Raw genomic sequence first — 13,379 nt, forward strand, 5'->3', positions numbered from 1 at the left:
CTGTCGCAGCGTCGCGCGATCTATGATAGTTATCTCTGGAGTCTCTGATCCTCGCGATTTCCCGACGATCTACCGAATTACGATCGACTAAACGGGAGGATCGTGCGAATCTTTCTCTTCGTTCTCGATTCGCGATTTCTTCGATGTCATAACGTGACCGTGCCATTCTATAATTCTCCCTGATAGCTGTGTTTTCGCGCGAGTCACGTCGGCTTGCGGTCCTTTGTGAGCGATTGACCCTTTCTCGGCGCAAGTTTTCAGATGAGGCTCGCGACATTCGATCGACAGGTTTTCGATCGCCAGAACGATTCTCTATTTTCTGGTGTCCCGCTATTTCGCGACGTTCCCTAGATCGGTCCAATGATCTACGTTCGAAGGACAATCTACGTTCCTCGGATCTGTCGGTGTTGAATTCAATCGATCTAACTCGTCTACTAAGAATTTCGCGATTGAGATTGTTGACATCTGAACGTTCGATCGATCGAGACAACGTTCGACGATCATCAGATTTAACAAGATTTCCACGAGAATTCCTGGTAGTAATCAATAATCGCGATCTACGTTCTTGATTAGCAACGCGATCGAGAGGAGCTCGGCGATTTTCCAGAGATCGTCCGCGGTTTCGGCGATCCATATTATTATTGCGATCGATATCTCCTCGTGCGAATCTTGCTGAATTCCGAAGATTTTTGTTATTCTCCTGACGGTCCGATCGTTCCACGTCTCGATGTTCGATTGACATGCGGCGCTCGACAGATCTACGTTCGCGTATCTCGGATCGGTAAATCGGGACGCGATTTCGCGTCAGATCTCGATGTTCGCGACGACCAGAGACTAGGACCTCGCGAGATTCTTGCCGATTGATTCGTCGCTCTGGGAGTGATTGACGGTCGCGATAATCGCTCGTACGACGTTGAAGATTCAAAGAGTCTCGCCGATCCACTGACCGATCGCGATTTTGTTGTCGCGCGATTTCGCTAAACTCCCGCCGTTCCATGGATCGCGATCGGCGATTTTCAAGCCGGGAATTTGCAGAATCGGCCAAACGTCGTTGGAAATTTTGCTCGGTGGAACGGCGACCGGTTGCCCGTTTAGACAAATCCCGCGATCGTGGGACTCGAGTGGCGAGATCGAACGAGTTCCTGCCGTCGCGGGATTGCGCGATCGTCCTAGATCGAGATTCTCGAACACGGTTAATGGATTCGTCGTTGGATATGCGGCTCGTCGATCTTGAAAGTCTCTCGACTGTTCTCAGATCTCGGTTTCTAGACAATCGCTCTCTGGTTTCCTGCAAACCACTCCTAGACAAGCGATCCAGACTCTGTGATCGAGGAAGTACGGACTTTCGAGACATAGGTGCTCTAAATTCAGATACTTTCGTTCGATGATTATTAATCGCCGGTTTCGTAACTTTTTCCTGTTCGGCAATCGGGCTTTTGACGAAAGGATTCAAGTTCGGACAGGCGTCCACTCTGAAAATAATATCGCCTATAATCTTTGCAACAAGCAATTTTTTAAAAAGTGTACACAATTTTTGGGAAAATTAAAAATATTGTAATGAAAAAAAAACATTTAGGAACTTAACAAACATAATGCGTAATTTAAGAAGCATTTACGATTTTAAGCAAGGAAAAGAAATTAACTTCATACTCGTGGGGAGCTCGATGCGTGAGTTCAGGACCTGCGAGGCTACCAGCATGTCCTTCCCTATCCCTGGATACCAATCCTAACGTTAGACACGCCAACGATACTATCAGAAGTCCGATGTACTGCCAGGATCGCACGGGTAGCACTACGTGGCGAGTACGCCGCATCTTGCTGCAAAATATCGTAATTCGTACCGTTCTTAATTAATTAGAGAGCAATTCTACCTCCATTGTTCATATCAAGTTAATCGAATCGAGTCTGAAATAATTAAAAATCAAAAACGAAATAATACAATGTTAGCTTTGGGGAAAAAAAAAATTAAAACTATCTTTTTACGTATAATATACTTGGCAATATCTTTTTCTTATTTTTCTGTTTAACAATGTCTCTCATTGAAATTTGGAGTAAAACTTCTCGCGACGGATTTTGTCAATAAGTCTCAAGAACTATCTCGTAACAATAAGAAGTATCATACCTGAGGAACTATGGGCTGTCGCGATCAAAGCTTCGTGAGATATTTCGAAGGGCTCTTCAAGTCTTCCCGCGAGAAGTGCTTCACGTTGGTGCTCCAGAAAGCTGCTGACGCCGGACGTCCCGAGGGAGCGGCTTTTATACTCGCAGGAGTCGCCTCGTAATTTGATAAAAGCGCAATTCGCCGCTTATCAGCGGCGGCCACATGGTGCCCCATACGCCAGCGCGACAAGATCGCCGTGAACAAAGCGCGGGCGGGCAATGTTGCGAGCGAAAAGATTGGAAAACCACGATGCATTTGGTTTAACCAGGTGGAAAATTACGAACTGGGTTGTCTGTGGGGCGGAGGTCGTGCGTGGGTGTCCTTTAAAACGTGTCGAAGCTTAATTCCAAAGGATTGAAATCGCACTCGGATAAGATCATTAAGCGAAATCTATTTCAGTCCAATAAATTCAATATTTGAGAGACGTATGAACGGTACGAAAATATATGGTAGTTGAATAATTACTTTTATATCTGTTTTAAAATTAACATTAAATCTGCTACAGTTTGTAAAATTTTTGCAATTCAACTTTTCAGTAAATCTTATACTTCGTTGTTTGTATAACATTTAATGTGATGTAAAATTTGAGTAGCTTTATCAATATTTAATTCATCATGAAGATCTTGATGTGTCTAAAAATAATAAAAATAATAAAAAATAGTGGATTAATATTTAAGAAATATAATATAGAAGAAAATTGAATGTAAATTCCCGGTAACAAATTTTTAGATCTCATATATTCGCCTCATATATTCATTGAAACAGAAGGTACTGTTCAAAAAGCGTTGCCTGAAAGAAAATTTGAATATGGATTTGTTATTCCCAACAGTTCTCTAGTGACAAGATCAAGCTCTGCCACGTGTTGGTGCTGTTGGAAATAATAGACCCCTACTCAAATTTCCACTCTTCCAATCTTCTTTATTGATTCTTAGAGTGAAGTTGAGCTTTTTTACGTCATGTTTTACAGGTGCAGACCTACGACCAAGGATTCAATCTGTCATTCTTTAATGATGTACCTGGAAAATCAGCCTTACTCACAAATCTTCGTTATCTTCTATCTTAATCTTCTCCCTGCCAAAGAATTTTCCTACTGTCGACATCGTGTAGTTTCATTCAATTACTGACGGAATCATAATTAAGGACACATTCATTTATACACGTGTCTTAATAGAATTTTAAATGTTTATTTATTATCTGATTTTCTGACATTATTTCTGACTTCATTTTTTTATTTTTGAATTATGCTAAGACAATTAAAATTTTAATGATTAATTGTTATTAATAGTGCAAAGGATTACAAGAAATAACTCTATACCTATCCAATGAGCGAGGAGGTCAAAACGCTAAATAAATAATACTTCTATAATAATATAATGGAAATAAAACGCTAATTGTTAAAAACAGCCTAAATTTGCGCGTTTTCTTCAGCGTTAAAATACCACTGTACCTTGACAATGAATGTAACTGCTCCTTATAATAATAATTCTTTCATTTATTACATGCGTAATTTAATATAAAATCCTCACGTAACCATACAATACAGTGAGACTCTTTAATTAGTATTTTATTTGATTCCTTCATATTTATTGCCGCTATTTTTTCCTTTTTATAAGAGATACCTTTTATTATAATAGCTAATATTATTATGAATACTTTGCACGTTGCAACATGGAATGTTTAATATCTCATGAGAGATAGGACTTTTCCTTTCTCTAACGTTAAAAAATTCAAATATCATTGAATGTCTTTTGTGTTATACAGTCATAACAAAGATTTATTTCCAGTATAATACAAAAGATATTTAACGATATTTTTTTTTCTTCAAACATGATTTTTGCTAAAACAAATAATATGAAAATTAGTCTTTTAATTATTTGTTATGTTTTCACATTACTATTATTACACTAAAAAATAATTTTACGAAAAAAAAAAGGTATGTATGAACACGGACATATTTCATACATGATTATGCATATCTATGTTTATGAATATTTATGTATTTGTATACATATTTATACATATTCATGCATAAAAAATTTTTTACCGGGATTTTAATCAAATTCTAAATTAAATTACCTAATGTTAATAAAGATTTAATTATTTATGATAAATCTATTTTGATAATAAAATTTCGATTAATTATCTATACAAATTAATTTAGGAATCTAATATTTTGAGAGAAACTTTTAAAAATATTTATGGATTCAAAATGGGACACAAGAAGAAAACGTTTTTTTTTTTCGGGGATTTAAAAGAATTATTTTCTAAATTCTCTGTGCTATCTGGGAATATAATAATTTACGTTCTTTATTAAATGGAAAGAAGAGGAGATAAAAATATATTAACAAGAATATGTGTTTGGAGAAAATATTTACAAACGTTTATTTTTACACAACACACGCATTACAAAATAGTAAAACGCCTTATAAATATGCATTATTAGTAATTACGTATTTACACATTATATTATATTATGTATTCTATATTTATATCTATTTATACATATATGTGTTCTTAGTGTGCTGGATCGACAAAAACTTTTTAAAAATTTTATCGCCTCCTTGCCAGGAGAAATTGATCACCTAATACTAGAATATCTTGACTTGTTTCAAGCGATCGGTGCTCGTTCGGGAAAATCGCTCGTCTTATAAGATAAAATTACTTAAATTAATAAATTAATCAGGTTTATCTTGCAAATTTGAAAATATGCAGAAGACATTCATCACGAAAACTCTATATTTATATTCGCGTTAATTAACAATGCGAAATGCGTTTATCACGTCGCCTTTGACTGTCGTTAACTATTCATTTGAGGCTTCTTATAACATAGCGATCAATGCGGTGACTGTAATAACCAGGTTTGTCCAATGGATGTAGAAAACTTTGGAGGAGCCAGACTTAAGTTCGCAAGTGTTTATTTCCGGTAGCGCCGTGTAATTCGGGAAATTCAGAATATTTGGCCGCTTAAAGAGTTAATAAAAAAAATTAATATAAATTTATGATAAATAATATAACAACACTAACAAAATTTAAAAAATTAATCTATATCATCGAAATTATTAGATAACTAAAAAATAGTTTTGTAGCTTCAAGAATAAATCAAATATAAGTAAAATTGCTTACATGAGTCTTTGTAGTTGTTAGTACGCAAATAATATTCATAAGTTCATTCCAACTGTTTGCGAATTATATCTTATCGCCTCATAAATATATTATTTACGGGTTAACAACCTCGAAGGCGTATATAAGCATTTTACTTGCTTATTATTTGATTTATTTGATAACATTTTTTTCTAATATTTATATTCTTCTTGGAAAAGTTTAATTAAAAATATTATATTACATTGAGAGATTTTACCAGTACTAATTGGTCGTCCCTCTTTCTGCAGAATGTCATATGTTCGCCGTGATACAAATTATATTCTACAGGTTTTGCTAACAAATCATCCTTCCACTGCATTAGCATCATATGCTCGGCAAAAGTACGACCTGAAAATTTAAGAAAATATTAGAGGGAAACGTGTTGAAAATATTCTTTTTGATGAGGCAAAAGATTTTATATTTATCGTTTTAATTATTTAATTTTAATACGACATTAATCTTATCATATATACCTCGAAATTCTATGGGATCCTCAATGATGAGTCGCGTGAAGATGTTATCGTCCTCACTCTCTTCTATGTGATCTTTCATCGCTATTAATGCAGACTTAGCTTCATTAATGATAGTCTCATCAATCTCGATTGATTTCGAATGACTAGGAAGCTGTTTGGTTGAAGGCGAAATCAATTCAGATCTAGAATTTGTTATGAACGAAATATTTAAATCAGACGACAAGCTCAATCTACATATTTAATTTAAAATTTTCTAAATTTATCTGTTTCTTTTCTCTTTTCTTAATTAAAGAAGATAAAAATTAATATTTTATGAACTGAAAGATATTTTATGAAAGAATTGACACAGATAATGGCAGAAATTAAATTAAAGGATTTTCGTGACAATTGATACTCATGTGTTTTATAAGAATCGTGAATATCCTATAATTATTCTGCGTGAAAAAACTTACCCATTCGTTAGGAATAGTGTTTCCAAGTAATCCATCGTCATTCCCCGGAAGTTTGTTACAGCCAGAATCTTGAAAAGATGCTTAACGGGCGTCATACTGTAACAGGCGGCAAGAGGTGTTTTGGGATAATACACAGCAAATGCTAGGCACATTTCTTGGGTAACCGCGTAGCCCCCAAAAGTCGGTTTTTTCCTGTCCAGAGTGCCGTAAATGCATTCCGCGGCTAACTCATCGCCAGGCAGTACTTTCACTTCTTTTTCCAGAGTATAAGATTGCTGATAGTCGAAGTCGTAGTGATTGTCTTGGACTATCCTCGGCAGCTCTTTACCTTTTCGAATGTGCTTCAGGCCGAGGCGTCGACCAGCCAAGTGCGAATGCAAGACAACCGATACAATGTTGATACCGTCTTCGGGAAACATCTGTGTGAAACAACATTTAAGATTATTTTTATTTCTTCTACACATTCCATTTTATGCTTGCTACATGCGAATAATTTAATATCGTATAATTCTTCAATTACTTTCCGAGTACACGCTGAAGTACAATATCCGACAGTGGCGTACTCCTTTCGCTGCGGAGGTATTAGATGAAGAGGGCTCACTGCCACGCCGGTCACCAGAATGCCAGCTTCCTGAGGACGGAGCTTCTCAGTCAAATGAAGTCTTACGCCGCTGCTGTCGTTCACGTTCTTCAACATCAGATTGTTATAGTGGACTTCCAGCATATAATACGAGTTCTCGCTTTGTTCCGCTATTGGTATACCGACGTGTTCTGGCATCCATTCCCCTGCACAACAGTAGACGATTCTATTACGCTGCTTGTATAGTAAAGTTAAAGGAAATCTTTGTGTGTACATTATATTCAGAAATTTTCTTTAATATATAAACTTAAATCAATTTATCGGCTTTATTTTAAGTACAATATTTGAAGTTTTCGGGACTGTAAAATTTTCTACAAACTACTTTGTCGAAGAGACTTTCGCGAAAGAGTCTATTATTGTATTGTAACTGAACAATTATCTGTGTCTGCACTTTGTGGCTAATTTATACCTTTACTGCCACGAGCCCAAGCGAGGACGGGTTGCAAACACGAGTTCCATTCCTTCGGGACTGCCGAAATATAGCAATGATTGCCGGCCATTCTGGTGTATTTGCCGAGCATTGGCGATGTGCACTCGTACAGAATTATATGATGAACCAAATCCTCGTTGCCCTTCTCTATGAGTGGTGTATACTGAAACGGAAATAGATAATGTTCGAACGCAAGACGCCTGAACTCGCTCTGCCTTAGATTATCAGGCAAACCCTTCGCGCGGGATATATATTTTCGGATCTTTGGTTCAGGAAGATTACGTTCGTAGAAATTTGGGAGACTATTGACATGAAAGATCTGGGACCATCGTAGGTGGGGGCCCTGAGAACGATTGTGATCATTTTTCCCGCGATCATTCTCCCATTGATAGTCGACGAACGTTTCGGTGTGAGCAGTGACATCATTCCGGGTCTTTTTTTTTATTCTAACGACGCGCGTCTACCCCGTGGGACGTCCGGCATGAATGACCGTGATTCGTGAAGCACATACGAATAAAGCCCAGCCTTTGCATTCCATCACAGCGTCGAGATTGATCCTCAAGTTCGCATCTATTCGAGATATTTTAATTTGTAGTGCACTTACCCCTATCATGTGATGTTTCTTGTTCAGGGAGGGCTTGAAGATCTTGCACCAATAGATAGTATTCGTGGTATTGGTTACTTCAAACTGTTAGACAGAAACATCGTTAAGTCTCAATTTATTGAAACGCGCGCAGAATGAAGAAAACAAGGGAGATAGTTCGGATTTAAACTAAATTTGATCGTAAAGATTTTTATGATAAAATAAAACTGTTGATCCGCAATATTCATCTATCTTTATTTCTCATTTTGTTAGAATAGCAAACGGATAATTATCTAAACCGCAGTAATTATCTCAACTTGTTAAATAAGAATAAAAATATCGAGAAGAAGGGGTGTCTTATTTTTTTTTTTTTTACCCGAGTTAACTTCACATCCCAGTGTCGTATATCACTACCCTCTTGCGGTGGCGAATGTGCCGCAGCTGTCCTCAGCCTCAGAGTCTTACCGCCTCTTGTCTGCCCGTGCCACGCTGCTGTGTTTAATATGGGATCTTCTTTGTGCAGAGCCCACAATACCTTGATGGTGTCGCTCTAAAATCGCACGAATTTTTCTAATTAAAGCACCTAACAAAATTATCGATATTGTTTTAAAAATTTTCTTGAATTACGACTTTCGGCACTGCAAACTCAAGTGTGTAAAAAATGACTTCAATATATGTATTGTATAATATATGTGTGATTAATTTCCCCTGTAAAAATAACATATTGTACAGCATACAAACAAACGAATATGCACATTTAAACGTGCAGTATAATATCAATTTTATACGGAAAAACTAAATAACATACATACATAGATTAAAGTCAAGTTTTTATTTTTTTAAATTTTATATTAATTCAGTAAATAATATATGTGTATATATCTTTCTCAAAGTATTATAGTGACGTGACTACAATTAAAATCAAATACGTTGACCGCCGGAAGATTGTGCCACAGCGAAGGGGACAGACGGCATGGTAAAACGCCTAAATACCGCCGCGGGAATTCGAGACTACGGGGCCCTACGGGCCTCTTAAAGCCGCGGGGCCCCTGCCTACCCAAAAGCATAAATCGAAAGAAGGTACTCCGCGAATTCTCGTGACGGTTACACAGTAAATCTTCGGACTTGTTCTCTCTTTATCTTTTTCAGAGATCCCTTTAAAAGACCCCTGTTTGGCCGACGAGATGTGCACGGCAAGATTTGCTTTCTTTGCACGCATTTTAATTACAGAGTAGCGGATTAGAGGTCGGAAGGTAATTTTGGTATTAGGGAAGGTGCGATAAATTCCTGGCTCTCGCTGCGTTAATGCGTGTCAATTGCGAATCATCGTTGACATTCGAGAATGATTCCTTTCAATTATGTATATTTGAGACCCCCGCAGACCGCAGAGTCCACAAGATTATTTTAAGTCTGAAGAGAATGACGTTCGAAAGCCGCACCTTACGGTGTTCGCTCACGGCGAATCTTAATTTTAAGCATTTGACCCCAATCATCCGTTCCTATAACATTTTCTCTTTGCTTATTTTCAATTTGCAACAATTGATCAACATAACATTAAGCTTTAATTGACGCGCTGCTCAAGGCTCGAGAAGTGAAAGAAATCAGTTAGACTTGAATGACACATCGCGTAGCGAGAGTGTCAATTGTTATAAAACGATGTCTCCTTCCGACTTACTGTAAGTTCATGATCCTGATGGTCGCACGTCTTCCACTTCCTAGCAAACGTCACAACGGTACGGTTGCCGTTTTGCGTGCCGCTGATCACCTCGACGTCCTGAGATACGTCAATAACCGGCGCAGCATTCCTCTCGACGCCGTGCAAGTCCTGGAACACGAAAAGGAAGAGACGTTAGAATTGTTGGAGGTTCAACGTACTCGTTGAAACGAGGGCCCAGTGGGGCCCTCGAAAACTCGCTCCCCGGCTATTGGACGAGAGATCGAGAGCTTTATCGGGTCAGGTAAACGGCAGGTGTTCGCATCCACAGCGAACTGGGACTTTAGGTCCTTCCACCTAACACAATTCGTCTCTCCATCTTTACCTACTTTCTCTTTTACTTTTGCTTAAGTAAAGTACGACGAACTTTCGTCATTCTTTGTTATGGCACGGCTTTCATTCACGATTTAATATCCGCCAACGTGACGCACTTTGGTCGTCACAATAGACGGAGGATGTGTGTTGACGTTTTTCATCAAATTACATACGCCGCGATTATACGCGGGATATATACCTTTTACGAGCTCTTTAACAAACTCGGAATCGATAATTCCGTAGATAATGAAATCGAGTTGAAGCATCAACGATCCAGAATCGAAAAATTATGAACCAATGTAAAAAAGATAATTTCCAAAGTATAAACTGAAATCTCTGTCTAAAGTCGATTTCGATAGAAACTTAATAAAGATGACATTTAACGGTTGCTGCATTTAAAGAAATTTTAAGCCGACAATGAATTAGCTTCCATTTAATTTTTGTAGAGGCAAAGTCGGAGCCGCCAAAGATTCCGATGAACCGCGAGATTACGCCGAGATTAGGCCCGGAACATCTTGCACCTTGATTCCTTTATGAAGAATGACTGTGTGCGAATGTCACGGGCCGATATTTCGGTGCCCGACGATAAAGCGTTGGCATTTCGCAAAAAGGAGAGAACGATTTTCCAGCTGCCGTGTGGTAGCGCACGCGAGTAAAGGGCGGCTAGTCGGCCGCAGGCGTTTGGGTCCGTTGGGCCCCCGGTTACGGTGAAGTGCCCCGCTGACGTTCGTACAGTGAGGTTCCCAAAGGGAAGTCCCCTTCCTGCACGTAATGAATCCGAATAATTGCCGGAGAACGTCGTCATGCCCGGTGGAGTACTACGCGCCTCGTAACGAGCACGTGCAGAAAGGAAACGATAATAGGCGCGTCTCTCTTTCTCTCTCTCTCTCTCTCTCTCTTTCTCCCTCTTCGAAAACCCTGCGAGAAACCGGTGGAAAAAGCGACGAGGGAGGGCAGACACTCGTTAACGCGTAAAACGATTCACAAAGTGCTCGTGTCTCTGCGCGAAAACCCGTTTCGAAATTACACACTTCGAAAATCACGTTGCAAAATTGCCCTCTTGCCGCTAATATTTTATTTTCGCGACCACTTCAATTGTTCCTCTCAGGTTAATTTGCGAATTTTTCAGAAATATGTACGTCTGATAAATAATGATTAAATTACGATCGATAAATTTCAAAATCGAAAAATAAATCAGCAGTTTTTTCATATAGATACAAAGAGAATAAAATTCTTTTAATTAATGTTGACAGGTTATATATAAATCTAATAAACTGTTAATGAAATAATTCTTCCGTTTCATAAAAATTGGAATCACTGAAGACCTCACGTGTGGCGTTAACAGACGATTTTTGATCTTCGAGCGAAGATAAGCGGGTTTTAATTACAATCAGTTCACGAGGGAACAATCCGACCGGGTATCATAATGATAAGTGTGCATAAATCTTCCCGGAAGACTGCGAGAATCTTTTTTTATCTCGATCGGAGCGGTAGAGTCGCGTCACTATTTCGTGGGGTTCAAGTGCGTTCTCACGAAGTTTGCAAGACGGTTTTCTCATGACGTCCGGATATTCTCATCGCCATCGGGTTAATTAGTACGGTCCTGGTGTTGTTTGGCAATTAAGAAGGTCTGAGAGCGTCCTAAGAATGCTGCTAATTTTATTCTATCGTTATCCAAAATTTGATATTCCAGAACGAAAGACGTTCGTCTATAGTGAGCTCTCGCGCTAATTATAATTCATATTGTACTTTGCAAGATTTTATATCAATTTAAGATTTTTATATTGAATTTTTATACTTAATTAAAATAATTTAAGATTCTTTTGCAAGATTTTTATATAAATTTTATATTAATTTAATTTACAATACAACAAAAACAATTGTAAATAATTATTGAAATTAAAATTGCGATAGACTATATCAGCTAAGACAAAATTTATACCAAAAGTTCAAATTCAATAATATACTAAAGACAAAATACCTAAAAAGAAACATCGATATGTGTACGAATATTTATGACTATGACTATCGTTACGACCGTCATTTAATTGCCACGTATTAATATACTTAGAATCTAATAAGTTCATACACACATCTAATATCGCTATTTATTGGCATTAACATTATATATTTGATTTAATTTACAGTAGTACTAGTTGAGTTAATTTACAGTAGTCTTATCGCGTGGTTGGCGATGAATGTAGATCCTTTACCATATGCTTGTCTTATCGGATCTTCTTTCAACGTCGCGTGAATAATCTATCTCATTGTGAGATTGAAAACAATATGTGTTCCATCTGCGTGTCATCTTGACTGCCAATTTATCGGGACCAATTCGAAACGCGTTCGAAGTAGTTCGCGCGAGCACTTGAGAACCAGTTGAGCGTTGCAACTAGGAAAAGCGATTTGATAAAAGAGAAAGAGCAGAAAACGCGCGCTCTTGATTCCCACGCCGGATTATCACGATTGCGCCGGGGTGAAAAATATCACAAAGATGGCTCGATCGTTAGACGAAAGTATTATGCAAATTATCCGGTTACGAGCTACGAGCTCTGCTCTCGCAGACACCTGATTTTCTACGACTGTGAGTCACGAAGACTGACAACGAGGAAGTTGCCTCCCGTATTCTCGATTTAGGAACTGGTTTCCTTGCCACGGAATAACGAATGAGCCGTTGACGATGTCGTTATTGTAATCTCGGTGTGAATAATTGTGCACGATACCCGGCGAGGGGTGGATATTTAAAGATTAGCTCCTTCGAATCGGCGACGTAATTACGAAAAGAAAGAAACAGAGAGAGATTGCAGTTTAGATGGTCGAGATTTAAGTTATCGAGAGGCACTTCGATCTGCCGGAAAGGAAGTACACACGTTTGAAAAGCAAGAAATTTATTCGGCGGATGTGACGTCACGAATTGGCGACCACTTCCTACGACGGTCCCTTGAGAGGCTTCTCCGTTCACATCACCCACGTGTTCTTTTCGTGAGACGTTTCTTGGGATAAGAGGGAAGATAGATGTGGATCCTTGAACGATAACACGAATCTCTTCTTTATGAGAGACATTTCATGAGAAATATCTCAGAGTCGGGACATTCTTTCTCATCGCGTGAACTCGCACATTCAATCGATTTTTTTTTTTTTATTTATTGCAATGCGAGATTAAAAGTTGTTCCTGTCAGTGCAATGTGTAAAGATATAAAAACCGTTCTTAAGTTTACCTGAAAAATCATTGTCCTGAAAGAACTTTTAAATTGTAAACAAAATACATCCAGACAGTACGGTCTGTCGGATTTATGTTATTTATATCCGGATTAAGATTAGAATTAAGATTGCTCGTCACAAGATCTCGAATAACATTCGAACGAGGGATGAAAACAGGATGTTATGAGATGCGTTCCTTCTGCGGTTTCGTACTTTCAGAAGGTGAATCTCTCTCTCTCTCTCTCTCTCTCTCTCTCTCTCTCTCTCTC

At 38.2% G+C, this 13,379-nt stretch overlaps 2 protein-coding genes across 3 annotated transcripts in view; both read right to left on the reverse strand.

The window, feature by feature from the left end:
* The window catches only part of LOC108753564 (trichohyalin-like), a 4,061-nt gene extending 1,843 nt beyond the window's left edge, over positions 1-2,218 (reverse strand). Inside the window, exons 1-3 of one of the 2 annotated variants that reach the window (XM_018495244.1) lie at positions 2,123-2,218; positions 1,651-1,818; positions 34-1,472 (exon numbers count right to left, since the gene is read on the reverse strand). In XM_018495244.1, coding sequence (XP_018350746.1) covers positions 34-1,472; positions 1,651-1,814 — 1,603 coding nt within the window. In that variant the 5' untranslated portion in view covers positions 1,815-1,818; positions 2,123-2,218. Of the gene's footprint in view, positions 1,473-1,650; positions 1,819-2,122 lie in introns of both variants that reach the window. The other variant, XM_018495245.1, reaches the window with a different exon arrangement.
* Positions 2,219-4,677: 2,459 nt separating this feature from the next.
* LOC108753565 (MOXD1 homolog 1) overlaps positions 4,678-13,379 on the reverse strand; it is a 19,863-nt gene continuing 11,161 nt past the window's right edge. Inside the window, exons 2-10 of the mRNA XM_018495247.1 lie at positions 9,556-9,705; positions 8,257-8,430; positions 7,902-7,985; positions 7,277-7,460; positions 6,748-7,013; positions 6,228-6,646; positions 5,776-5,957; positions 5,520-5,650; positions 4,678-5,124 (exon numbers count right to left, since the gene is read on the reverse strand). Of these exons, the coding sequence (XP_018350749.1) occupies positions 4,981-5,124; positions 5,520-5,650; positions 5,776-5,957; positions 6,228-6,646; positions 6,748-7,013; positions 7,277-7,460; positions 7,902-7,985; positions 8,257-8,430; positions 9,556-9,705 (1,734 nt within the window). The 3' untranslated portion in view covers positions 4,678-4,980. The remainder of the gene's footprint in view (positions 5,125-5,519; positions 5,651-5,775; positions 5,958-6,227; positions 6,647-6,747; positions 7,014-7,276; positions 7,461-7,901; positions 7,986-8,256; positions 8,431-9,555; positions 9,706-13,379) is intronic.

The sequence above is a fragment of the Trachymyrmex septentrionalis genome, unplaced genomic scaffold (assembly GCF_001594115.1).
Source record: "Trachymyrmex septentrionalis isolate Tsep2-gDNA-1 unplaced genomic scaffold, Tsep1.0 scaffold7, whole genome shotgun sequence".
In the NCBI taxonomy this organism is placed as follows: domain Eukaryota; kingdom Metazoa; phylum Arthropoda; class Insecta; order Hymenoptera; family Formicidae; genus Trachymyrmex; species Trachymyrmex septentrionalis.